This window comes from Ahaetulla prasina, chromosome 12, assembly GCF_028640845.1.
Source record: "Ahaetulla prasina isolate Xishuangbanna chromosome 12, ASM2864084v1, whole genome shotgun sequence".
Lineage (NCBI taxonomy): Eukaryota > Metazoa > Chordata > Lepidosauria > Squamata > Colubridae > Ahaetulla > Ahaetulla prasina.
The window spans coordinates 8,475,055-8,502,270 of NC_080550.1; the positions used below are offsets into that span (position 1 = coordinate 8,475,055).

Consider the following 27,216-nt stretch of genomic DNA (forward strand, 5'->3'; position numbering starts at 1 on the left):
ATGGCCCTCAACAATTTAGGTCCTCATTTTACCGACCCAATAAGGATGGAAGGCTGAATCAAACTTGAGCTCCATGGCGATCAAACTCCAGCCTGTGGGCAGAGTTAGCCTGCAATATTGCATTTTAACCACTGTGCCACCAGGGATTCTGATGATTTTGGGCTGCAGCTTTCCCAAAAAAAATACCAAAGTATGACCAATCCAATATGCTTCTACAGACCTAAAAAGACTATTTAGAACAGAAGCAGCATATGTAATAGGTGTTAAATGATGTCATGCATAAAGACAACACACTATGCTTAAAGGGTGATAGGATATCATTTTTCCCGAGGAATGTCATCTTATTATAAAAAAAAAACTAAGAAGAAAAAGCCAATCTAATCAAGATCCTGGGGATTTCCTGATGAAATCTTCCACTTAAATACTAATCAGGTTTGATCCTGCTCTGCGTTTGAGGATCAGCCTGGATTGACTGATTTGGTTATTTATTTAGAGAAAGCAAAAATTGGCTTTGCTTCTGTTTATTCAAGAAAGGAAATTCTGGTTATATGCAGGAAGGCGTATTTGCACCTAATGCCAATAGAAAATTCCCAGGTTCTTCTTTCCCTCCAAACCTTTTTCCTCGTTCTTTCTGTAAAGATTGTTCATCGTGTTTAACAGTTAAGGCTGCCTGTCAGAAACCTGTGTCTATTTAGCCTGAGTCACCAAGGATTGATTTGTAAATTTCTATCTGTCTTCTAAACTCCACGCTTTAAAATAATATTAATTTCCCTGGGGGTCACTTTCAGGTGAGAAAGCAGCTGGGGGACACATCATTATCAACTGTTTATTAAAGTTTGCAGCCACGTGCAAAATACACAAGCTAGGACAAGGTTACCACAGTATATATAGTATTTCAATCCCCTCTCAGTCTCCTTCTCTCTCTCTCTCCCTCCCCCTCTCTTTTTCTCCCTCTCTCCCCTTCAATCCCTTCTTCATCTCCTTCTCTCTCTCTCTGTCCTTCTCCCTTCCTCTCTCCCTTTCTCTCTCTCCCTCTCCTTCAATCCCCTCTCTCTCCTTCTCTCTCTTCCTCTCTTCCTCCCTTCCTCTCCTTCAATCCCCTCTCCATCTCTTTCTCTCTCTTCCTCCCCCTCTCTTTTCTCCCTCTCTCCTTCAATCCCTCTCCATCTCTTTCTCTCTCCCTCCCCTCTCTTTCTCTCTCCCTCTCTCTCCTCTCCTTCAATCCCTCTCTCCTTCTCTCTCTTCCTCTCTTCCTCCCTTCCTCTCCTTCAATCCCCTCTCCATCTCTCTCTCTCTTCCTCCCCCTCTCTTTTTCTCTCTCTCTCTCCTTCAATCCCCTCTCCCTCTCCCTCCCTCTCTCTCCTTCAATCCCCTCTCTATCTCCTTCTCTTCCTCTGTCCCTCGCTCCTTTTCTCTCTCCCTCTCCTTCTCTCTTTCTTTCTCTCGCTCTCTTTCCTTAATCCCCACTCCATCTCCTTCTCTCTCTCGCTCTCTCTTCCTTCCTCCCTCCCGCTCTTTCTCACTCACAATGGGGATGGACTTCACTATTTATTTAGCTTAGGGTGAGAAGAACGTGACAGAAGTAAACATATAAACTTGATCCACATAACTTTATACAAAATGTCTACGGGGTTACGGCAGCGGCTTCACAACTGGATGAACTGAACCCCTAAAAAACCAAACAAACAACACACACACAAAAACCCTCCAACTCTGTTTTTATTCCCCCTTTTGAAAATAATTGGAAGGAATACACGAAGCACAACAATTGAGACAAAAACACCCAGGGAGCGTGGATGGTGGCGGAACGGAGGCCTCTGTGTATCTATGGCTACAATTTGTGGAAGACTCCCTTGCGATGCCTCATTTCAGCCAGACTATCTCTCAAAGCACCCGATCAAGGGAATTTATGCAAGAGGCATCATCTACTCCAGCCTTCCCGTCTCCCTGCCCACGGGAGGCCAAATGGTTGCAGTAGAAATTAAGGGGAGATTACAAAGAGAGAGAGAGAGAGGAGACAAAAGAAACAGCTTTAATCCTTCATTATCGTGTTTTAAAATTCTCCTCCATACCCAGGCCCAAGTTGTGCTAATGCAAAAAATACAGGATCACATCTTTGGGGCGAAGTGGGGTGGCAAGGGACAGCTTGAAGGATTTGGGCAGATGCAAATATTCTGGTTGGCAGAGAGCGAGGCTGCTAAAGGCTTCTTCTATCGGAGGTAATGAAAAATGACACTTAAGGAAATCTTGAGGACATCACATGTCCAAAACTGAGTGGCAGGGTGAAAAGTAGGATAGTAGTTGGCAGTTGTTGTTTTTTTTTATTTTGTCACAACGGTATACGCAAACATTGACATAAAACAACAACACAGCATACAAACATATATATAAGCAAAAGTATGCAACAACTATATTAATGTGATATAATGAAAGGGAACAATAGGACAGGAACGGTAGGCACTTTTGTGCTCTTATGCACGCCCCTTCTGGTCCTCTTAGGAATGGGGTGAGATCAATAGTAGACAGTTTTTGGTTGAAGTTTTTGGGATTTTGAGAAGAGACCACAGAGTCAGGTAGTGAGTTCCAAGCGTGAACAACTCTGTTATAGAAGTCATATTTTCTGCAATTAAGGTTAAAGCGGTTAACATTAAGTTTGAATCTATTGTTTGCTCTTGTATTATTGCGATTGAAGCTGAAGTAGTCTTTTACAGGAAGGCTATTGCAATAGATGATTCTGTGTGTTAAACACAGATCTTGTCGGAGTCGGCGGAGTCCTAAGTTTTCTAATCCCAGGATTTCAAGTCTGGTGGTATAAGGTATTGTGTTGTTTTCAGAGGATCGGAGAACTCTTCTTGTAAAATATTTCTGGACGCGTTCAATTGTATTAATGTGTTAAATTAATGGCTGGCAGAGAACGAGTCTGCTAAAGGCTTCTTCTATCGGAGGTAATGAAAAATGACACTTAAGGAAATCTTGAGGACATCACATGTCCAAAACTGAGTGGCAGGGTGAAAAGTAGGATAGTAGTTGGCAGTTATGGAGTTATGGATCAGGATGTATGCAGCATGGAAGGCAGCATACAAATGATTCCTCATCTCCGCCTTCCAAAACAACCCATAAACATTTTCAATCCAAAAATACCATTTGCAGTTAGCTCTTGGAACAAAGAGAAAAATCTAACTTAAGGATAACAAAACTTGATGAAAAAAACCCCCACCACAGTTCAAATTGGGAGGTGACTTAAGAAAGGCTGCACTTCTACCTGGCTTGCTGATTTGTTCGGCATGATTTTATATACCCTGTTTTCCCCAAAATAAGACATCCCCTGATAATAAGCCCAATCGGGCTTTTCAGCGCATGGCAAGAAGGCCAACCGCTTATTTCAGGGTTCAAAAAAATATAAGACAGGGTCTTCTTTTCGGGGAAACACGGTAATAAAACATATAAAGAATGGTTGCAGGAATTGGGTATATCTACTTTAATAAAAGGAAGGACTAGGAGTGACATGATTGCAGTGTTCCAATATTTGCGGGGCTGCCACAAAGAAGAGGGAGTCAAGCTATTCTCCAAAGCACCTGAGGGCAGAACAAGAAGCAATGGATGGAAACTAATCAAAGAAACAACCTAGAACAGCGGTTCTCAACCTGTGGGTTGCGACCCCGTTGGGGGTCGAATGACGATTTGCCAGGGGTCGCATAAGTCCATCGGAAATATGGGAAGTATACTTGCGAGTCGAAGAATCGCGCTCCAATGGTTGACTCCACAAACCAGCTGCAGGCTCTTCAAATCGCTAGCCGAATTCGGCTTCAGGCGCGATGAATTAAAAAAGAGAGAAATCTTTGCTCTGATGTCTCCCTCTCAAGCCAGCTGTAATCACTCCCAATCGCTAGCCTAATCTGGCTTCAGGCGTAATAAACTTAATAGGGGAGGAGTCTCCACTTTAATGCCGCCGTCCTCAAGGCAATCGCAAGCAGTTCAGATCGCTAGCCAATACGGCTTCAGGCGCGATAAATTCAAAAAAAACAGTTTGCCGCTTTCCCCCCCCCTTCCTTTCATTCATAGGCCTATGAATGAAAATAATTTTACGGTTGGGGTCGCCACATCATGGGGAATGGTATTAAAGGGGTTGCAGCACTATAAAGGTTGAGAACCACTGACCTAGAACTAAGGAGACATTTTCTGACAGTGAGAACAATTAATCAGTGGAACGGCTTGCCTGCAAAAGATGTGGGTGCTCCATCACTGGCCAGGCTTTTAAAAAGAGACTGGACAGCCATTTGTCTAAATTGTATAGGGTTTCCTCCCCAAGCTGGGAGTTGGATTAGAAGACCTCCAAGCAGGGGAGAAATCCAGCAGGTTCTGACAGGTTCTGGAGAACCGGTAGTGGAAATGTTGAGTAGTTCAGAGAATCGGCAAATACCACCTCTGGCTGGCCCCAGAGTGGGGTGGGAATGGGGATTTTGCAATATCCTTCCCCCAGGAGTGGGGTGGGAATGGGGGTCTTGCAGTATCCTTCCACTGCCATGCCCACCAAGCCATGCCACGCCCACAGAACCGGTAATAAAAAAAGTTGGATGTCCCACTGCCTCCAAGGTTCCTTCAAAACTCTGTTATTCTGTTATATATATGTGTGTGTGTGTGTGTGTATCTATATATATATCTATATATATATATCTATATATATATCTATATATGTTTTCTGAGGTTTTCACGGGTGTTTGTATATAGGTCTTTGGTTGTTCGGGTTTTCTCCTGTGTAAAATTGGAAGTGTCTTGGCGACGTTTCGACGAAGTCTCATTCGTCATCTTCAGGCTTCAGCTTCGTGCTTCTGGGAGCAATGTGTGATTGCAGCAATGTGTGATCGCAAAAGGAAGAAACAGCTGCGATCACACATTGCTCCCAGAAGCACGAAGCTGAAGCCTGAAGATGACAAATGAGACTTCGTCGAAATGTCGCCAAGACACTTCCAATTTTACATGGGAGAAAACCCGAACAACCAAAGACCTATATACAAACACCCGTGAAAACCTCAGAAAACATTGCCACAAAGAAGAGAGAATCAAACTATTCACCAGAGCACCAAAAGGCAAGACAAGAAGCAATGGATGGAAACTAATCAAGGAGAGAAGCAACCTAGAACTAAGGAGAAATTTCCTGACAGTTAGAACAATTAATCAGTGGAACAACTTGCCTGCAGAAGTTTTAATGCTCCAACACTGGAAATTTTTAAGAAAATGTTGGATAGCCATTTGTCTGAAATGGTGTAGGGTTTCCTGCCTGGGCAGGGGGTTGGACTAGAAGACCTCCAAGGTCCCTTCCAACTCTGATATTATTATTATTATTATATATTCTGTATTTCATTTACTTATTCATGAGAATTCTTTACCGCCCATCTTGGACCCCAATGACTGCATTCGTTTTATCATTTAAAATAGTTGAATATTAAAATGTTATCCTGCCATTTCTTCCTACCAGCCCAATGTTGATGGATAACATCCGAAGAAACTGAAAGGAGGGAGATGCGAGGTTTTGACATTGTTGCTACAAGATTTTGTTGTTGTTCCTTGCGAAGTCATGTTCGACCCATCGCGACCCCACAGACAATGTTCCTCCAGGCCTTCTTGTTCTCTGGAGTCCAGCTACAAGATACTGGATTATTTAAAAGGGAGGGTGGATGAATTCATGCAAAATAAGGTTTACTCATGGTTACCAGTCACAATGACTAATAAACCTTATATAATAATAATAATAATAATAATAATAATAATAATAATAATAATAATAATAATAATAATAATAATAATAATAATAATATCAGAGTTGGAAGGGATCTTGGAGGTCTTCTAGTCCAACCCCCTGCCCAGGCAGGAAACCCTACACCATTTCAGACAAATGGCTATCCAACATTTTCTTAAAAATTTCCAGTGTTGGAGCATTTACAACTTCTGCAGGCAAGTTGTTCCACAAGTTAATTGTTCTAACTGTCAGGAAATTTCTCCTTAATTCTAGGTTGCTTCTCTCCTTGATTAGTTTCCACCCATTGCTTCTTGTTCTACCCTCAGGTGCTTTGGAGAATAGTTTGACTCCCTCTTCTTTGTGGCAGCCCCTGAGATATTGGAACACTGCTATCATGTCTCCCCTAGTCCTTCTTTTCATTAAACTAGGCATACCGAGTTCCTGCAACCGTTCTTCATATGTTTTAACTAGTAACAAGGGCAGAAAGCTCTCTCAACATTATACAACAGGAGATCCTTCAAACAGAGGAATGAACATTTTATTCAAGTTCAAGACCAGATCATAAAATGTAAAACAACCCAATGCAATTTGGGAGCACAATAAAATTTCGTGAATTAAACACACATCACCTACTTCTCCGGAGACTGCTCTAATATCTTTGCCTTGGTGCTCCTTATTAGCGGTTCTGCAAACCGAGACCTAGGCTGCAATTGTATCTAACAGGACTCTCCGCCTATTCATTCATCCAGGCATATCTCAGGCCTATATGTTTTAATAAAAGGATGGTATCAGAGACTCTTTAATATCTCCAAATTAATTTGCAATAATGTGCATTAACTTAAAAGGCAATTAAAGGTTCACCCGCCTGGAGACAATCTCTGATCTTAATTAGGGGGCAGCTGGCTTGTTTTCCAGCTATTGCCCAGGAATTTTGTTTATTGAAGATGTTGTAAAATATGCAAGGTGAAACAGGGGTGGGGGGAGAGGTGGAGCCCAACCATTGAGAAGGGATGCTCGAGATGAGGCAGAACGATGGCTAAACATCTTCTGTTTAATTGTGGCAACTGGACCAAAATGTATTCAATGAAGATGTTTCATTACTCATCCAAGTCACTTCTTCAGTCAAAATGAAAATTGGGTTAGGCAGAGAGTCGTTGGATTGGACTAACTCATGGCATAGCAACTACAGTGGGTTTCTCCCCAAAATGCAATGCAATCAGAGTTGGTGTTTAGCCAATTTGGACCGGTTCAGGCGAACTGGTAAGCAGCAACCTGCGCCACGCACCCACCTACCCACCCCGCTGTCTGATTTAGCTACGTTTTCCAAGCCGCACGCATGTGTGCAAATCTCATGCATATATTTACTAACCATTGCAACCAATTCTACGTGGGACAAATATCACGTCAATTAAAAACCAGGATGCACGAACACCGGCTGGCAGTCCAATGACGTGGCCCCACACCAACACCAAACAGCACTAGTTTGATTGAAGAAACACAAAATCATCAGCTACATTACCACCCGCCACGCTCGTGAGTTCATCGAAGCCTGGCACTCCACAAGCAATGCCACAGACATATTGACCTACAACCAGCCTATGAGCCCCTTGGAATCCAGATCAACTGCACAGCCAACCAGAGACAGCACCAACCCTCAACCAACTCACGCAATCCCCCTGACAACAGCTCACCTCCCAATGACCCTCACTTGATGTAACCTCCTTATAACTTGACACACCCACACCTGAAGCCCTTATAAACAAAACACTGACACTCCCTAAACTCCACTGAAGATGTCACCTAGCCTGGTAACAAAACATTCAGAAATCACAAGCCACAAGCTCAGAGAACGAACCTTTAACCCCATAATGTATGCACTTGGTTGAGTAACAGAACATCTCAGTTTAATAAATTTTGGTCCAGGTGCCAATTTTTTTTAGATACTTTCAGCCTGAATAGTTGAGTTTTCATTTACACACTCACTGAGCAATGAGCTCTGGTGGCGCAGTGGTTAGAGTGCAGTACTGCAGGCTACTTCTGCTGCCCGCCGGCTGCCTGCAATTCGGCAGTTCAAATCTCACGAAGCTCAAGGTGGACTTAGCCTTCCATCCTTCTGAGGTGGGTAAAATGAGGACCCAAATTGTTGGAGGCAATAGGCTGACTCTCTAAACCACTTAAAAAGGGCTGTAAAGCACTGTGAAGCGGTATATAAGTCTAAGTGCTATGGCTATATCATCCATCCATCTATCTATCTATCTATCTATCTATCTATCTATCTATCTATCTATCTATCTATCTATCTATCTATCTATCTATCTATCTCACCAGGCTCAAGGTTGACTCAGCCTTCCATCCTTCCGAGGTGGGTAAAATGAGGACCCAGATTGTTGGGGGCAATATGCTGATTCTGTAAACCGCTTAGAGAGGGCTGTAAGCAACATATAAGTCTAAGCAGCATATAAGTGCTATTGCTATTGTTATTTACATTCAAAGTTTAAGTGTGAAGATAAAAGACTGACTTTTACCCACGTATTTAGATGGTCCCTTTAAACAGGGCACCCGAAGCCAGCCACAAGACTTCTCAAGAGCCTCATTAACAAGCTGCCAAATATGTCAAGGGCTGAAGGGAAGGGACACAAAGCTATGTCGTGCCTGTCAACGGAGCAATTCCCATGCCCCCAGTGCCATCCGCTCTTCGTTAACACCCAAGCAAGCATTTGATGTCTAACAACAGCTTTTAAAGCAGCTTGTAAAAAGGAAAAGGTTTATCGCTTAACAGCAATTAAATGACATGCGGAGGAGGAACAGGTTCCCCAAATAGACAGGTAAACGCCCTTTCAGAGAGAGCTCACTCCTCCTGTCTTTGAGGATAGGCCTGTGCAAGGAAGAGAAAGGCCCGGATTTGATCGTGGCAGAAATAATGACTTCAAAGAAGAAGAAATATTATGGCTTAAGCACGTGCGTGCGTGGGCACAGGGGAGAAAGAGTAAGCCGTGATGACAGCAGAGAAGGCTAATATTTCATCCCCTGATGGACGCGAGTCCATAAAAGCTTATTGGGTAATAAATTTCCTCTTCTTTAAGTTGCCATTTGTTGCTCTGGTTGGAAAAGAATTTCAAAACCTATTTATCAGGACATAAAGCTCCATGGATTTGATTACCAGTCATCTGATTTATCCAATCTCACACTTTCCCTCCTCCTCAACCTCCACCTGTTCAGGTGGGCATCTGCAAGGAGACCTATTTGTATACGGTGAAGTTACCTGTGGTTATGAGACAGGAAGCACAGACAACCCTCCAAATTTCTCCTGCCCAACAGGCATGACTGAAATTGTGTTAATTCCAATGGTGGGATTCAGCCAGTTCGCACCTATTCGGGAGAACCGGTTGTTAACTTTCTAAGCAGTTCTGAGAACCGGTTGTTGGAAGAAATCTTTTGTTTTTCCCCACTTTACAGGGACAATCCTGTAAGGAAGGCAACATTCTGGTAGTGTTTCTAGCCTAATTTTTATTGCCCTGCTTACAGAAACTGCCTCTCTGGTTAACCCTTAGTAACAGCTAAGGTGAAGTGCCCATCGACGTGAGTAACGTTGAGTTGGCCACGCCCACACAGTCACATGACCACTGAGCCATGCCTACCCAGCTGGTCATTAGGGCAGAGAACCGGTTGTTAAATTATTTGAATCCCATCCCTGGTTAATTCACTATTAACACGTTCAGAGAACCACTCGGGGTCGAGTAATGGAAAATATATTTGGGCACTGAGTTATGAGTTACGATTGGCTGCTTCTCCCATTAAGAAACAAAATGGTCTACAACCGTGATGGTGAACCGATGGAACGCATGCCGGAAGTGGCATGCAAAGCTATCTCTCCGGGCAGACGAGCCATCACCTGTTGCTCTTCCGGGTCCCAGCATGCTGGCCAGCTGGTTTTCACGCATGTGGGAGCACCAGAAACCGGAAGAGGAGACGCCTGGTGCGTATGTGCGCACGCGCGGGCAAGATGATCTTCCAGTTTCTGGTGCATGCACGCGCACCAGCTGCCTGGTCTTTTGGTTTCTGATGCGCATGCGCGCGCAAAGATCAGCTGCTGGTGCCGAAAAGGTTCGCCAACACTGGTCTACAACATAATTGCAATTTCAACCCAGACTCACCTAGGATATAAGGTAAAAGGTAAAGGTTCCTCTCGCATATATGTGCTAGTCGTTCCTGACTCTAGGGGGCGGTGCTCATCTCCGTTTCAAAGCCGAAGAGCCAGCGCTGTCCGAAGACGTCTCCATGGTCATGTGGCTGGCATGACTCAACGCCAAAGGTGCACGGAACGCTGTTCCCTTCCCACCAAAGTTGGTCCCTATTTTTCTACTTGCCTTTTTTGTGTGCTTTCGAACTGCTAGGTTGGCGGAAGGTGGGGCAAATAATGGGAGCTCACCCCATTACGCGGCACTAGAGATTCGAACCGCAGAACTGCCGACCTTTCGATCGACAAGCTCAGCGTCTTACCCACTAAGCCACCGTGTCCCTATACCTGGGATATAGTCACTGAATAATATGAACGATCGTCCCAGTTCAGAACTGAAGAAGCTTCTTGGATGAGAAGCGAAACGTCTTCAAGGAAAAACAAAGAAAATCAACCTGTCTTTTGAAAAAAGCACTTTTGGGACAACCGTGTCCTGGATGACTGAGAATCTCCATAGACAAATAGGAAGGATAACAATCCCGTTTTCATAATTGGTAGAAATATTTCAAGCTCAGTGCTCCGTGAGATTTAATAGTGCCAATAAAGGAGAATATGAAGTGGTGCGGTGGCCTAGAGGTGGAGCTCTCGCCTCACGATCAGGAGGCTGTGAGTTCAATCCTAGGTAGAGGCAGGTATTTCTCTCTCTGGGCACACTGTGAATAGATCTGCTGGAAAAAAAACCTCTGCATTGGCGACAGGAAGGGCGTCCGGCCAATAAACACTCAGCTCCATTCAGTTGCCCAGACTTCCCTCTACAAGGGATTATGGGGTCGTTAAAAGAGGATGAATAAAGGAGAATATTTGTAGCTCAGGATTGAAATGAGGTGTGCTTGGTGATCTCTGAGCTTGGTTGTTTTCTTGTAGATGTTTCATTACCTAACTAGGTAACGTCACCAGTGCTAGTCCTGATGATCTTACCTAGTTTAGGTAATGAAAGAAAACAACCAAGCTCAGAGAACACCAAGGACCCTTCAGATTTGATAGTGGTACATTGGTACACTATGAGTGTTGATAGCGAATAAAAACCTAGTTCTGACCAAGCAAAAATATTCTTGGCTATCTGCAGACAAGGCACACAATTTTTAGCGATACGGAAGCCAAGTAAAATGAAAACATTTGATTTAATGAGTACGTTGGCGTAAAAAAGATTTTGAAGATGGGCTTAAATTAGGAATATGAATGTCTGACATGCCATTTTACTGCCGCAGGGTAAATTCATAGTTCTTTCTATCCGGTTTAAGTGGAAAAGGTTGGTATTTTTCATCTAGAACAAATAATGAATATGGTGTTTGGGGGTAGGATTATTTATGGAGAGAGGCGAGCATAAATTGATTGTACGGTATTAAGGTTTAAAGAATTTCAAGGGAAAAATTCGCAAGAGGCACCTGGAAGGAGATTTAAATTTAGCGTGGGAAGGTAAATTAACGATCAAGCAGAAAGTATAGCATCGGAAAGCTTTTTTTAAAAAAAATGACGAACTTCATTTTAAAGGTTTGTTTAGAGCCTTGTTTAAAGGCCACTTGTAAAGCTGTAACTGAGGGGCTCACACCTTACTTAACACCTCTTGGCTTCCAGGCTGAAATGGTAGCACAGGTGTAACTGTCAAGATACACCAATAGCTTGAACTCGTGAGAAGCCCAAGGACTAAAATTGCAATCTACAACTCACACAACTAACCGGTTCCTGCTGGAGTCAAAGGGGAAGCACCCGCACTGCAGAGGCCTAGTGTTGTGGCTCCAGCCCCCGAACCTGGGCCCATGCCCGAAAGTGCCTTGGAGCTGGGCCTGCTGCCAGAAGGTGACTTGGAAAGTGAGGGGGAAGGGCCATCAGGACTTACCTCGGGAGCACCGGCTTCCCTGGCTCAGCTCCAGGAGCCAGAAGCAGGCCAGGTGGAAGAGATAACGAGGCCTCCGTCCCCTGACTCTTCCCCCCACAGGCCATGCCTTCAGACCCAGCTGATGGCAATCAGGCTTGGTTGGACCCTAGGTTTCGTAGGCAGGAGAGGAGGGAACAACAGAAGCAGGTATGGGGCAGGCCTAGGAAGTGTTGAGTCACACCCCACAGGATATAAAGGCAGTAAGCACTGCTGGGTCTCTTCATAGCAGGCAAATCCACTGATTGACTAGAGCTGAAGGTTGTGACTCACCAGTGTCTTGGCAGCTAACGAGGGCTCTTGGCAGACGCTGGCTCTTTTGCTGCCAGAGTTGATAAGAGCCAGCTAATTAAGCCATCGTTCGGATGGAGGCGAGGAGGACAGAACACCTTGTTTTAAATCAGGGGTGCCAATCTCAAGGCCCGTGGGGTGCTTAAATCTGGCCCACGGGGCCAGGCTGGGTTGAAAAATAGCACAGGACCAGCCCACGATGCCAAAACAGGGCACAGGGATGGGGGCTGTGCAAACCAACCCCCGGGCTCTGTTTTGGGGCCTGGATGGCCTCCTGCAGCACTCTGCTGGCCAAAACAGGGTGCAGGGGGCCTTGCATGACCGCCCCCCCATGCCCCGTTTTGGCTGGCAAAGTGCTGCAGGAGGCCATCCAGACCAAAAATGGGACACGGTGGGTGGGGGAGGGCACAGCCCGTTTTTGCCGACAGGGTGCTGCAGGAGGCATCCGTTCTGTCTCTCCCCTCCCCCCTCCCCGGCTGGTCTGCGGAGGAGAACTACAATGCTGATCCAGCCCTTGAAGAAATCCAGTTTGACACCCCTGTCTGAATGAATGGTGAACTATGGCTTCTGTGTGAAGTGGAAAATTCCATGTTTAATTGCAACTAACATGGCAACTAATGTAGATTAACAGATGAATGCAGATATAAAACAGGAACATACTGTATGGTCCTCAGAGATCATCTAGCTCTCAGCAATTGGGGGGGGGGAAGAGGGAAACCAGGTTCAGAGCCCAGATACGTGATTTAAAATTTACCGCCTTCTGTTGCATTTTCAACATCCTGAGGTAGAGTTTGGACCGCTTAACGATTTAAAGTCCGGCTTGGAAAACAGTAGGGGTGCAATAACGGGAGCATAAATTACACAGGTGTTGGCCCAAGGGACATCTAAAATTGTGACGGGTTTAGGCCGACTCACCATAGCCGACTTGCCATGGGACAATTTATATAACAACAAACCTACCTAATCGGTAAAACCCCAAATCAGAGTTGCATTTTCGTGAGCCGCGGTGGCACAGAGGTTAGAGTGCAGTACTGCAGGCTACTTCTGCTGCCCGCCGGCTGCCTGTAATTTGGCAGTTCAAATCTCACCAGGCTCAAGATTTGACTCAGCCTTCCTTCCTTCTGAGGTGGGTAAAACGAGGACCCAGATTGTTGGGGGCAAGAGGCTGACTCTGTGAACTGCTTAGAGAGGGCTGTAAAAGCACTGTAAAGCAGTATATAAATTTAAGTGCTACTGCTATTGTTTTCAAACTGGTAGGTGGACGGGAGCTGGAGCGAGGACGGGAACTCGCCCCGTCGCACGGCCATCAGTTCTTGAACCTCAGCGGTCAGCTTTCCAGCCAACAAGCTCAGCTTCTTAAGCTCTGAGCTATCACGGCTCTGGACCATGACTCCGGAGCATATATTAAATTTTCTCCGACTATTTCTATTGGTATTTAACACTTGGTGGTAAAACTTGGAAAGTCTCCAGAGGTTCTCGGGAGGCATTTCAGGAGATACGCGCCGGCCTGGTATCTCAATGTGTGCACGTGGGGTAAAAGGATTCACAGACATCACTAAAACAGGTTTTAGAGAGTGATTTACTAACCCCACACGTATCTTCAGCATGCCGTTAAATAACTCGGGGGAGTTGGAGATGATCCAGCCGATATGAATGACAAGTTCCTGTTGAAGAACAGCTTCTCTCTCGTCCTGCAAATTGCACTTGTTGTAGATGATGTCTTTAATTGCGCTCGGAGACAAGGGATTAGATATAATTTCTTCCTCTTGGCCAAATGCCCCAAGTGTCACCTAAAGGAATATATTAGCAGTAATTAGAGGTATAACCTGAACCAGGGAAGCAGTGAGGGAGTCCTTATTCATTATATCTCCTTGACTTAAATCTTCTGCTTTCCAACAATGTTGGATAAAAGGGACGTAAATAGAGTGGGGAGTTAAAATCATCGCCGATGGGAGAAATGGAGATTTGCACATCTCTATTAGTTTCTATTGAAACAGTAATGACTTGGGATTGCGTATGCTCAGAAAAAAGGTTGATCTGTCCTGTTTATTTCACATGATTAAAACTTGCCAGGCATAAATAATAATATATAAATTATCCTGGGCCCTTCTCTACAGGGGGCAATGGCCTTTCCTCATGGCCACCAATAGTTCTTCTCCGCAGCTCACAAAAGTTGCCAGATTTGCAGTGGTCCTTCTAGGCCGCCAAACCAGCAGAGACTCACTTAATGATTAGCTTAGTTTTCAGTGCCTTTCCACTCTAAGAAGAGAGGAGCAGGGGATGAAAAATAGAAACCGTTGACTTGTGGGATATCAATTTAGATCACACTTGGGGGGGATGCAAAAATCCATTCAAGTGCTTCTACTGTGAGCTTTGGAAGCCATATTAACACCGGAAGCTTCCATGCTGTGCTTGGGAAAGTAGGAAGGGGGGGATTTAGTAGTGTGATTGTAGTTAAGACATAATAGCGTTCTTCCCTTCGGTCAAGTTCATGGTGCTTATGTATCTGGAGGAGGAGTGGTTGCAGGGATGGCTCAAGTTGGGATGGATGGGGATTGGACCATGTGATGGACTGAGGGGTGCAGGGGCTGGTTTTGGGGTTTTGATTTACTGAGGGGAAAACCTGGAACTCTCAAATTCGGGTTTTCCCAGATGTGCCAGTAAGGTAAAGGTAAAGGTTCCCCTTGCACATACGTGCTAGTCGTTCCCAACTCTAGGAGGCGGTGCTCATCTCTGTTTCAAAGCCGAAGAGCCAGCGCTATCCGAAGACGTCTCCGTGGTCATGTAGCCAGCTTGACTCAACGCCAAAGGCGCACGGAACGCTGTTCCCTTCCCACCAAAGGTGGTCTCTATTTTTTCTACCTGCATTTTTACGTGCTTTCGAAACTGCTAGGTTGGCAGAAGCTGGGACAAGTAATGTTCTGGAACGCTGACATTAACCCGAATGGAACGCTGACATCTACATTCAAGTACGTACTAACTACGCCCCGCACTTCACTTTATTTTCTGTTCTAAATTTTAATGCAGCGATAGTCCCAACTACAAGCAAAAGAATCACATTTTTTTAGTCCCAGCTACGAGCAAGGAATCACATGTCCTCGTATGTTCTCCACATGCTTTTGACGTCAGCGCGATCATAATGCTATCTGTCCCATTCAGAAGGATGAAAGGGCCTCAGGAGGACCCATTATCTTCCAAGTGGGTTCCAAGTAATCAGGACCATCCTCACCGGTCTAATTTTAGATCGGGTTAATTGATTATGGCTGTTCACCATGGTAACTCTTCACCTCTCAGAGGGAACTGAACGTGAAACAGGAAAAGAATTCACTTCCTGAACAGCTGTGATGGGACAGGCAGCATTACATCCCTTACTGCAGCGGTTCTCAACATGAGGGTCAGGACCCCGTTGGGGGTCGAATGACAATTTGCCAGGGGTCACCTAAGACCATCGGAAATATGGGAAGTATACTTGCGAGTCGAAGAATCGCGCTCCAATGGTTGACTTCACAAGCCAGCTGCAGGCTCTTCAAATCGCTAGCCGAATTCGGCTTCAGGCGCCATGAATTAAAAAAAGAGCGAAATCTTTGCTCTGATGTCTCCCTCTCAAGCCAGCTGCAATCACTCCCAATCGCTAGCCTAATCTGGCTTCAGGCACGATAAACTTAATAGGGGAGGAGTCTCCGCTTTAACGCCTCCGTCCTCAAGGCAATCGCAAGCAATTCAGATCGCTAGCCAATACGGCTTCAGGCGCGATAAATTCAAAACGAAAATAATTTTATGGTTGGGGTCGCCACGTTGTGGGGAATTGTATTAAAGGGGTTGCAGCCCTATAAAGGTTGAGAACCACTGCCTTACTGGCTCTTTGATTCAAACAAAAGACACGCCGGAGGGACAGGACACTAACAGCCAAAGCAAAGGACAACAGAAAGTGCCAAATGATGCCAGGCCAGAATGGGCTATCAAAAATGACTGCATATTTGTGATGGAAAAATCCTCTATAAAACTGCAGTAGCTCTGTAATGCTAGTTGGCCAGAACTGGACATAGAGTTTTATTTAAAAAAAAAACCACACACACATAAAAATCAAATGCAACATGAGTCTCCAAAGCCGTACCCTGCCTAAATTTGGTTAGAAGTGCTTTAAGGGGTTACCAAATTTCGGGGGGGGGGGGGACAACCTCTGCCTAAAACAACTGCCTTTCCCACTCCCTACCCCCCCCCCCCGTTTGTAGATAAAACTTAGCGGCGTCTGTACCTTTTAAAAGGGTTTGCAAACTGTATAAAAAAAGGCTGAACCAGGGCACCAATTCCCTGGGCCGGGCCTTCCATTTTATTTGACTTATTAAATTTAGCTGATGAATGTAATCTGAAAAATACACACTTACCTGCTTGCCCTGAACTAAAACATTAGTAATAGACGGGGCAAGGCTGTCCACTAGCTTACATAAAAGGCTTGCTGCGAAGCGCACAACAGACCTGAGGGTAGAAAACAAAGCAATCCGGCTGGAAATTAAATGCGAGTTTAATGGGATTCAAGAATTTGACTGAGAGTTTCTCGCCATGCTTGGCTAACGACTAAACATTTATATTTGCCTCTATGGTATTCAGATCCAGGATACCTCTTTATATAGAATGGTGGGACAGCAGCTAAATCAATTCAATTCGATTCCAGAAACGAGGATGCTAAGGTTTGCATTGACGTTCATTAAACTACATAAATTATAAGAAAATGCTGTTACTACTTGATAGCAAGGCAAGATTGGCATCGTGTAAGTACCGTGTTTCTCTGAAAATATGACCTACTCAGAAAGTAAGCTCTAGCTTGATTTTTACATGTGCATCCAATATAAGCCCTACTCCAGGGGTGAAAGGCTCCCGGTTTGGACCGTATTGCCCGATCCGGTAGTGATGGTGGCGGGTGGTTCGGAGAACTGGTAGCAAAAATCCCTGCCCCCCCCCACATGCTCAGCTGAGCCGTACGATCATCAGAGGTTTTTTTTTTTACTTTTAAAAGCATTTTTTCTTTGGCTGAAAAAATGCTTTTAAAAGTAAAAAAAAGCCTCTTATTTTATTAACTTTAGATTTCCCTGGCAATCTGCATTTAAAAAAAAAAATCTCTGGGAGTTAAAGTCCACAAATCTTAAAGTTGCCAAGGTTGGAGACCCCTGCTCTAGAAAACAAAAGTCTAGATACTCCACATTATGTAACACAGGCGTCGGAAGTGGAATAATCACGTATCAGAATTAATGAATGAGTGTGTGATAGTCTGCTAAGTTAGCACATCAGCCAAGTTGATTTTGAGTTTGATGACAATGGGGTGCACACACTCTTCAAAATCAAGTGCGAAGCTTCTCTCTCTCTCTTTCTCTTTTGGCAAAAAACACCACGAACAGATACCAGCAAAATGCAAATCAGCCGCACATCATCTCAAGCAGAATCGTTCCAAACCTGCGTACACTTTACCTGTTTCCCATGGACTATCAAAGTTGTAATATGGGGAGCTAAAGAGGCAGCAAATTTCTGAATGCATGCCGCGCTGCAGCGGAGCACCAACCTGGATTTGATATACAACAGAGGGGTTCAAAGGATGATGTCTCCACATCTACTCTAAATAAAATCCTCTTGGTAGCCCACGCATTCTAAACAGCAGCTTTTTTTTTTTTCTGCACTGGATGTCAGCTGCTCATTGGGAATCAGAAATTGGAGGGACTCTTTGGATTTGCAAAACAAGTTCTACAATATATCTTCATGTACAGTAGTGGCCAAAATTATGGAAACCTTTTGGGAAAAGTGTATTTTTGAGGTTTGATGGCTAATAATACCACTTTTTTGGGGTGGGGGAGTTTCAAAATAATCCTATTCCATTGCTGGAATGGCCTGGGAATATCCCAGACCTTAACCCAATTGAAAATCTATGGAGCCGACTAAAGAAACTGGTTAGTCAGAAGCGACCCAGCAATAAAAGCCAGTTAACAGAAGCAATCATTCAATCTTGGTTTCACATTATAACAGCTGCAGAACTGAAAGACTGGGTTCACTCCATGGGAAGACGTTGTAAGGCCGTAATTCACGCTAAAGGTTATCCAACTAAGTATAAACTGACATGGTGATAATTTTTGTATATCTTGTTTTTTCTATGGTGATAATTTTTGTATATCTCATTTTTTCTATGTGTTTCACTTTTCTTCTTTATACTGTAACTGTTGTTCTAACAGCACATCCTTCATAAAAGTTATTGCATTACATTCTTGATTACGTTATCTTTCTACTGATATATAATTTTATGGTACTACTCCCCAAAAAAGTGGTGTTATTAGCTAGTTTTAGAAAATACACTTTTCCCAAAAGGTTTCCACAATTTTGGCCACTACTTTATGTAGTCATACCTTAGCACTCAACTGCTTCCAAAACTCAGAGAATTTCGGGATTCGAGACATTTTGAAGCAGAAATCTTGTCCCAACACTTGTCTTTTCCCCAGTAATCAACATGCAAGGAAAAACTTGCTGATGTTGGCTGTCTCTCGACTCGCTATTTCCTCTGGACGAACTAGTGGGCCGCATGTTAAGTCATGTGGTTTTCTCTGTATCGATTGATTTGAATATTTGGTATGTCCTCCAGAACGAATTACCAACAAGGACAAAAGTACCGCTTTACAATGATAGAATCCTCTACTGTAGGATTCGTTGGTAGTTTATTTTTTCTGCTTACTGTTGAGGGGGATCAGAAGATCCCTGAAGATAATCTGACTCCTTCAAGACATTTCATTTCTCATCCAAGAAGCTTCTCCAGTTCTGACTGAATGGTGGAAAACAGAAGGATTTATATTCTTTGCAGTCATCTGATCCAGGGGTGAAATGTAAAATTTGTTAGTACCAATTCTGTGGGCGTGGCTTGGTGGCAGGGGGTGTAATGTGACTGGGTGGGCATGGCCAACTTTTTTTTTTTTACTTTTAAAAGCATTTTTTCTACAACCTCTTCGGTCGAAGAGGTTGTAAAAAAAATGCTTTTAAAAGCCTGTGATGATCAGGCAACTCAGCTGAGATCGCCAGAGGAAAAAAAGCTTTTAAAGGGTTCTGCCAATCCCAGCTGAGTTGCCTGATCGCCAGAACCTTTTAAAAGCATTTTTAAAATTTTAAAACGGCCAAAGAGGTTGTAGAAAAAATGCTTTTAAAGGGTTCTGACGATCCCAGCTGAGCTGTGCGATCATCAGAGGCTTTTTTTTTAACTTTTAAAAGCATTTTTCTGGCCGAAGAAAAAATGCTTTTAAAAGTTAAAAAAACAAAAACACCTCTGATGGTCGCGCAGCTCAGCTGGGGAGGGGGGAGCAGTGATTTTTGCTACCGGTTCTTCGAACCACCTGCCACCATTGCTACCGGATCGGGCGATCTGGTCCGAACCAGGAGCATTTCACCCCTGATCTGGTCGTTAACACTCTTTCTGAGAGTCATGGGGCCACTTGGAGGTTTTATCTGTGCCCTCAGGGTCACCTGAATCTGAAGTGTAAATGAATGTGGAACCTACTTGGAACTGCTGGAAGGACTGTGTTGTAGATAGGTGGTGGTGATAAATCTCCAAGTGGCTTCAATGACTCTCACAAAGAGTGCAAATGACCAGATGACTGCAAGGAATAGAAATCCTTCCATTCCTCACTATTCAGTCAGAACAGAAGAAGCTTCTTGGATGAGAAGCGAAACGTCTTCAAAGAAAAACCAAGAAAGTCCAGTTGCCTCTTGGGGGGAAAAAGCACTTTTGGGACAACCATGATCTAGATCAGGGGTCTCCAACCTTAGTCCCTTTAAGACTTGTGGACTTCAACTCCCAGAGTCCACAAGTCTTAAAGGGACTAAGGTTGGAGACCCCGATTTAGAAAACTGAGAATCTCCATAGACAAGTACAGGTAAAAGGTCCCTCCTTCCTTTTTATAAATTAAGCACAGGTTCATATAGCCCGTAGTGGCACACTGAGATATATGATTTCAAATTTCCGGGGACGTGGTTTTGTATTTGTTTTTTGTTTGTTTGTTTGTTTGTTTGTTTTTGCAAAATCAGTAGACGTGTATCGACTCAAACTGCCGAATATCAGCATTAAAAAAAAAAAGTATTGTATACAAACCAGAGCTTTTTGCTGCCAGCTTTTCGGTAGATTCTTTCGATATGATCGGAGACGGTACCTAATTTGTACATAAAAGGGAAAAGACAACAACAACAAAAAAAACCACATCAGAAATAAACAGTATGATTTCGTTGCAGCTGTTAGGAGATTCCGCATCATCAGCTTATCTTATTACAAAGGTTAATGGCAGCATTATGTGAGAAACAGCAAATGAGCCATGCAGGTTTCCCATATAGGTTTTATGCAAATATTTAAGCACATATATAGACATTTTATTTTGACGCTTCGGGTTTCTGGCAAAAATCAACAGTTGTCCCCTGGTTTTTTGTTTTTTTTTCCTCAGCAGTTGTAACCTGCAGCGCTACCCTGACAGCATATAAACTAGCCTGCACTTACATAATTTGATTCCAGCTGAATAACTACCATTGCAGCATTAAAATGTTATACCGGGGTTGCAAATAAATGTTGTTTCATGGCTGCTTTGTGCTTTATGTGCGAGCTGGGTCCCTCCTAGGCTTTTTTAAAAATTAAAAATTAAAACGTTAAAAAAAAAAATAGGGTGGGTGGGTGGCATGAGAGTGACTTTGCTGGAATTTGGGAGATTAGCCCCAAACAGGAGCAAACAGCTGTGAATAATTATTAAAATGCTATGAATCCCAGCACACAGTTTTGGCTCTAATCCTTCTTTCGAGATTCATTATTTATTATGTAATGCTCAGCACAACAACAACAAAAAAACCCCAAATCCTTCTTATAGCACTACAATGGGGAGGGGAGACGGACCCATTCTTTCCAAAATTAGAATCAGAACACCCAAAGCAGTCTTTGAAATAGGAATAAAGCAAAGGAAATGAAATACAGGAATTGACCAAGGTGCACGATTTGATAAGGACGTTTTTGTTGGCATAAGAATTTATGCTTTCATTAGCAAATTGAGGGTGGTTTTTTTTCCAGGATGCATTTAAAATAAAGCCTTTGGGCATTTAAAAATACCAGGGGACGTATCTTTAAATGGATGGGGCTGTAAGAAACTAATTGGGAATATTACCTTGCTCTATTAAATCACTGTTCTCGATACAGGTAGTCCTCAATGAACTTAAAACAGTTCATTAAATTTACAACGCCACTGAAAAATGTGACTTATGACCAATGTTTCACACTTATGACCACTGCAGCATCCCCATGGTCATATGATTTACATACAGAGCAGGGGTGCTATTCAGGGTTTTTTTTATTTATTTACATTTATATCCCGCCCTTCTCTGAAGACTCAGGGCGGCTTACAGTGTATAAGGCAATAGTCTCATTCTATTTGTATATTTTACAAAGTCAACTTATTGCCCCCCCAACAATCTGGGTCCTCATTTTACCTACCTTATAAAGGGTGGAAGGCTGAGTCAACCTCGGGCCGGGCTTGAACCTGCAGTAATTGCAGGCTGCTGTGTTCTAATAACAGGCTTCTAACAGCCTGAGCTATTACGGTTTTGACAGGTTCGGGAGAACCGGTAGTGGAAATTTTGAGTAGTTTGGAGAACTGGCAAATACCACCTCTGGCTGCCCCCAGAGTGGGGTGGGAACGGGCATTTTGCAGTATCCTTCCCCTGCCATGCCCACCAAGCCACACCCATAGAACCGGTAGTAAAAAAAAATTGAATTCCACCACTGATACAGAGGCTTGACAACTGGTTCATATTTATGACAGTCGCAATGTCCCGGGGTCACGTGATCCCCTTTTGTGACCGTCCGACAAGCCAATTTGGTGGGGAAGCCAGATTCACTTAACAATGGTGGGACCAATTTAACAAGCGCAGTGATTCACTTAACAAATGCGGCGAGAAAAGCGGGGGCAAAAAACTCACTTAACAAACGTCTCACTTCTAATAGGTGTGCTACACCACTAAATGTAACAGGTGAGGTAAGATACACGGCAAAACCTGAAAGAGAACACAACTCTTCTCCCTGCTTCATCTTAGCAGAGGGACCGGATTTCCTCCCATGGTTTATACGGAACTGTAAATTGTCTGCCAGTAGCACACAAGCTACGGGAAAGTCCTTGACTTATGAGCATTCCCTTAGCGATTGTTTGAAGTTACGAAGGGCCTGAAAAAAGTGAGTTACAGGACACCAGTCTTTGCATTTATAACTGAGGCAGGAACCACACAGTAACACGAGGGCAATTTTTGGGCTTTGGGCGAGTGGCATATATTTTTGAGGGTTACACAGAGTCTCGAGATCATGGGATTGCCATCTGCAATCTTCCCAGCCAGCTTCTAACAAGAAAATTCAATGGGGGAGGCAGGATTTCCTTAACAACCATGTGACTCACTTAAAGACCATGGCAAAGGGGTTTGTAAAACTGAGTGTGACTCGCTTTAACAACAGGGTCCGTTAGCGATGGAAATTCTCATCCCAGTTGGGGTCATTAAGTCGAGGACTACCGTGTTTCCCCGAAAATAAGACCAGGTCTTATATTAATTTTTGCTCCGAAAGACGCATTAGGGTTTATTTTCTGGGCAGGTCTTATTTTGGGGGAAATACGGTACTAAATGCACCCATCTGGCTGACAATCTTAACTGGGGCTTATTTTGGGGGTAGGGCTTATATTACGAGCATCCTGAAAAATCATGCTAGGGCTTATTTTCCGGTTGGGTCTTATTTTCAGGTATCTGGATTTAAAGGAGTTCATGTGGGAGACAGTTCCTTCCACTTTCTGGCATGCACCCCCTGAGCAAGATAGCGACACCGCTTATGCGCTGCATGTTCGCTATTCATGTTCCACTAACCGATAAGCAAAAGAGGCTCCTGTCAGCCTACCTTCCTTGGTGATAAAATTCGGGCCTTCCCTTTTGAGCAAAATGCTCAACAGAATGATCTGGCTTGCCACGCAGCTGCAGTCCTGTCGAGGAATAATCATCAAATTGTAAAAGGTTAGTAGAGACACGTGTGATTCTCCCAAGGTTACAGAACAAACTCACATTTGCGAGCCGGTAGGGAAAGGTAAGTGAATTTCACCCCTGGCCTGCTTGTCTCCCCCAGCCCTACCTTTTTCAATCATATTATATTCCCTCTTCTTCCCCTTTGCCAAGTTCTCCTTCTTTCTCTACCCATTGACCAATGTTCTGCCATTATTCTCTTCCTACCGATTTGTTTTTAGGGGTTACTGGTTGTTTAAAGGTTCTTTTTTTTCCCCCTTGATGTTCTCTGCAGCCTCCTATAAAACTCCAACTCATCATGTAGGAATGTTGTGTTTTTTAAACCCAAATCACAGGCAGATTTCCATGGGAAGCAGAAGGCATGATCATCTACGGATCACTGACTCGGCAAAGCGAAGCCTGTTTCTGAAACTAAACTCCTCGGTGAAATATTTTTGATGGCTTATAACAGTGATGGTGAATCTTTTTGGCACCAAGTGCCCAAACCAGATCGCATGTACATGCGTGTCCATGTGCGTGCGCCAGAGCACCCAAAACCCAAAGACCAGCTGGCCGGCACAAGCGTGCCTGTTTTTTGGCCCGTTTTGGTCATTTTTCAGGGATGTTTTCAGGCTGTTTTGGGGGCTGTTTTCAGGCCCAAAAATCAGCCTGGAAACAGCCTGAAAAACGCCCCCCAAAACAGCCTGAAAACAGCCTGAAAAATGGCCCAAAAAAGACCCAGAAAACAGTCCCCAAAATGATCTGTTTTTGGCTGTTTTGGGGGCATTTTTCAGGCTGTTTTCTGGTGCTCCAGCACTCACGAAGACCAGCTGGCTGGAACGCATGTGCACACTGGAAACCAGAAGACCAGCTGGCGAAGGTGCATGTGCCCACAGAGAGGGCTCTGCGTGCCATTTCTAGCATGAGTGCCATAGGTTCGCCATCACGGGCTTATAACATATCTAGAGGATTCCAAATTCTCGTCATCTTTGGGGCTGGAGTATTTGCGGCAGACCGAAAAGCCAACAGGCACGCGACAGCAAAAGATCATTGTGCAAAGGCTGCCGTTATGTACTTGTGCCCTGATGCCTAACACAGAGAATTGTGTCGCAATATTGACAACATTTTGTCATTATTTGACCACTTCTCCAGATGCCCATGCTTTGGTGTGTTTGACCTATTTTGAAAAAGAAAAGAAAAAAAAGGTGATCTTGTGGAAACCGGTGGTGGTTTGCCCCGGTTTCTCGTGGTTTGCCCCGGTTTGGGCGAACCTGTAGTGGCTCAGCCCACCCGCCCAGACGTCATCACGGATGCTCTGCCATGTGCAGAAGTGCCCCGCTCACGGTCACATTTCTGAATCGGTAGCAAAGGTAAGTGGAACCCATTACTGGTGGAAACGATTCTTCCTTAGACACCACAGTTCAAGCGTTTAGAAACTCACGTTCAGTTTCTGAAGTATCTCATGAATTGGCTTGTTTTTCCAGTCGCTATGACTAATGTCTGGCTGCTGTTCTAACTCGGTTGCGTTCGGCGTGCTGGTTTGCCTCTTGACTTTTGAATGTTTGGGAAGCTCCAGTTCTTCAAAACTCTTAAATTCCGGAGGCCTGCAGGAAGAATATTGTGAAGCCTGAAAACAAAAAAATCTAATGGATGCTTTCATGATTTACCCATTCTAACATGATACTGAACTAAGACAAATGATCTAGAGAGCCCATCGGAGACCCATGAAGCTACGGTTTTACTATAATTTCAGATGTACGTACTCCTCTGTGTCCCCGATTCTTAAGAAATCCAATTGTTCAACCACCGCTCCAGAGATTAATGTCTGAAATACAGAAGAGGAATGGAAGATAAAAATAGCATTTAGTAGAAAATATGGGAAATCCATAGTTTGCTGTAATAATGCATAATAACACACTGCAAACTGCTTTTGGAAATATGACTGCTGAGAGATGGATGGATGGATGGATGGAGGGAGGGAGGGAGGGAGGGAGGAGTGAAATCCAGCAGGTTCTGACAGGTTTTGGAGAACCGGTAGTGGAAATTTTGAGCAGTTTGGAGAACCGGCAAATACCACCTCTGGCTGGTCCCTGAGTGGAGTGGGAATGCAGATTTTGCAATATCCTTCCCCTGGAGTGGGGTGGGAATGGAGATTTTGCAGTATCCTTCCCCTACCATGCCCACCAAGCCACAACCACAGAACTGGTAGTAAAAAAAATGGATTTCACCACTGGATGGATGGATGGATGATGGATGGATGGATGGAGTGGTCAGCCAGGTAAGGGAGGGAGGGAGGGAGGGAGGGAGGGAGGGGTGTGTATGTGTGTGTATGAGAGAGAGAGAGAGACAGACAGACAGACAGAAAGAAAAAGAGACAGAGAGACAGACAGGCAGAGGCAGAGAAAGAAAGAGAGAAAAAGAAAGAGAGAGATTAGAATCTTTTTCAATATCTGCTGCCTGGATAGAGGAGATCAATAGATACTAATAGACCCTGCTCGCTATTGTTCATACATGTTGCAGCCAAGTCCATTTTAACAAATTGTACCAACTGACCATCATTAAAATTTTCTTTCAATTAAAGGTTACAGACACAAGAGTTTTAGTAGTATAGAGATTAAAGTAGATCATCTGCAGAAATTTTAGAATAGATTAACATATCAGAGCTTCAGCAGCGCTATGATTTTTTTTAACTTCCTCAACTTAAAAAAAAAACATTTTTGTATTTCAGCTCCTAGTTATCCTCAGAGATAAGCATCTCTGAAACTTTAACCCTGAACATATATAATCCTAAATCTTGTATATTAGTGGCACAGTCCCTCTACACTGTAAGAGGTAAGAACCAGCACCTTCAAATGCTCTTCTGAGATTTTGTAAAACGGGAAATAAAAAATACTAATAGTGAAAAAATACACTTTGCATCCTGCAATGATACTTTTAATATTAAACAACATCTATCTATCCCAGATCCCTGGGAAGAACTCAATAGGTGAACAAAAAATGCCAAATCCAGTTTAAACATCTGCCTGACTGTGCGACCAACAAAAATAAATAATACAAATTCTAAATCTCTATAGCACCTCTATAACTGTTTGGTTTGGTTCTGCAACCCAACAAGACAGACAAAAGACTTCAGAGGATAATTAGAACTGCAGAAAAAAACAATGGCTTCCAACCTGCCTTCCACTGAGTACTAGTCAAAAAGAGGGCTGTGAAAATATTTACAGACCCCTCACATCCTGGACATAAATTATTTCAATGCCTACTCTCAAAACGAGGCTATAGAGCACTGCACACCGGAACAACTAGACACAAGAACAGTTTCTTCCCTAATACCATCACTCTGCTAAACAACTAATTCCCTCAACACTGTCAAACTATTGACTAAATGTGCACTACTATTAATCTCATCGTTCCTATCACCCACTTCCTCCCACTTATGACTGTATGACTGTAACTTGTTGGGGTATCCTTATGCTGGGCCTCTGGTGGCTCAGCAGACTAAGTCTGTCTGTTATTAACACAGCTGCTTGCAATTACTGCAAGTTCAAGTCCCACCAGGCCCAAGGTTGACTCAGCCTTCCATCCTTTATAAGGTAGGGAAAATGAGGACCCAGATTGTTGGGGGCAATAAAAGTTGACTTTGTATATAATATACAAATGGATGAAGACTATTGCTTAACACTGTGTAAGCCGCCCTGAGTCTTCGGAGAAGAGGGATATAAATTCAAATTTTTTAAAAAATTATATTGATTGTTTTCTAGTATGATTCGATTGCTTATTTATACCCTACGACTATCATTAAGTGTTGTACCTTATGATTCTTGATGAATGTATCTTGTCTTTTTAGGTACACTAAGAGCATATGGACCAAAGACAAATTCCTTGTGTGTCCAATCACACTTGGCCAATAAATAATTCTAAACTAATCTAATCTAAATCCCATGAAGATAATATTTTTTTCCACAAAACAAGGCTAGTCCGGAAAAGATTAGCCTCCAGATAAGGCAAGAACAATATTTTTGTTGTTTGTTTATTATTCTAAGCAACTGTTAC

General features: G+C 43.6%; 1 protein-coding gene across 3 annotated transcripts in view; it reads right to left on the reverse strand.

The window, feature by feature from the left end:
- Positions 1 to 27,216, reverse strand: part of PHKB (phosphorylase kinase regulatory subunit beta) — a 135,630-nt gene that overhangs the window by 14,041 nt on the left and 94,373 nt on the right. For 2 of the 3 annotated variants that reach the window (XM_058154769.1, XM_058154771.1), the window contains 6 exons: positions 24,927 to 24,988; positions 24,605 to 24,767; positions 23,066 to 23,147; positions 20,252 to 20,309; positions 16,524 to 16,614; positions 13,726 to 13,928 (listed from right to left, as the gene is read on the reverse strand). In XM_058154769.1, coding sequence (XP_058010752.1) covers positions 13,726 to 13,928; positions 16,524 to 16,614; positions 20,252 to 20,309; positions 23,066 to 23,147; positions 24,605 to 24,767; positions 24,927 to 24,988 — 659 coding nt within the window. Of the gene's footprint in view, positions 1 to 13,725; positions 13,929 to 16,523; positions 16,615 to 17,601; positions 17,693 to 20,251; positions 20,310 to 23,065; positions 23,148 to 24,604; positions 24,768 to 24,926; positions 24,989 to 27,216 lie in introns of all 3 variants that reach the window. The other variant, XM_058154770.1, reaches the window with a different exon arrangement.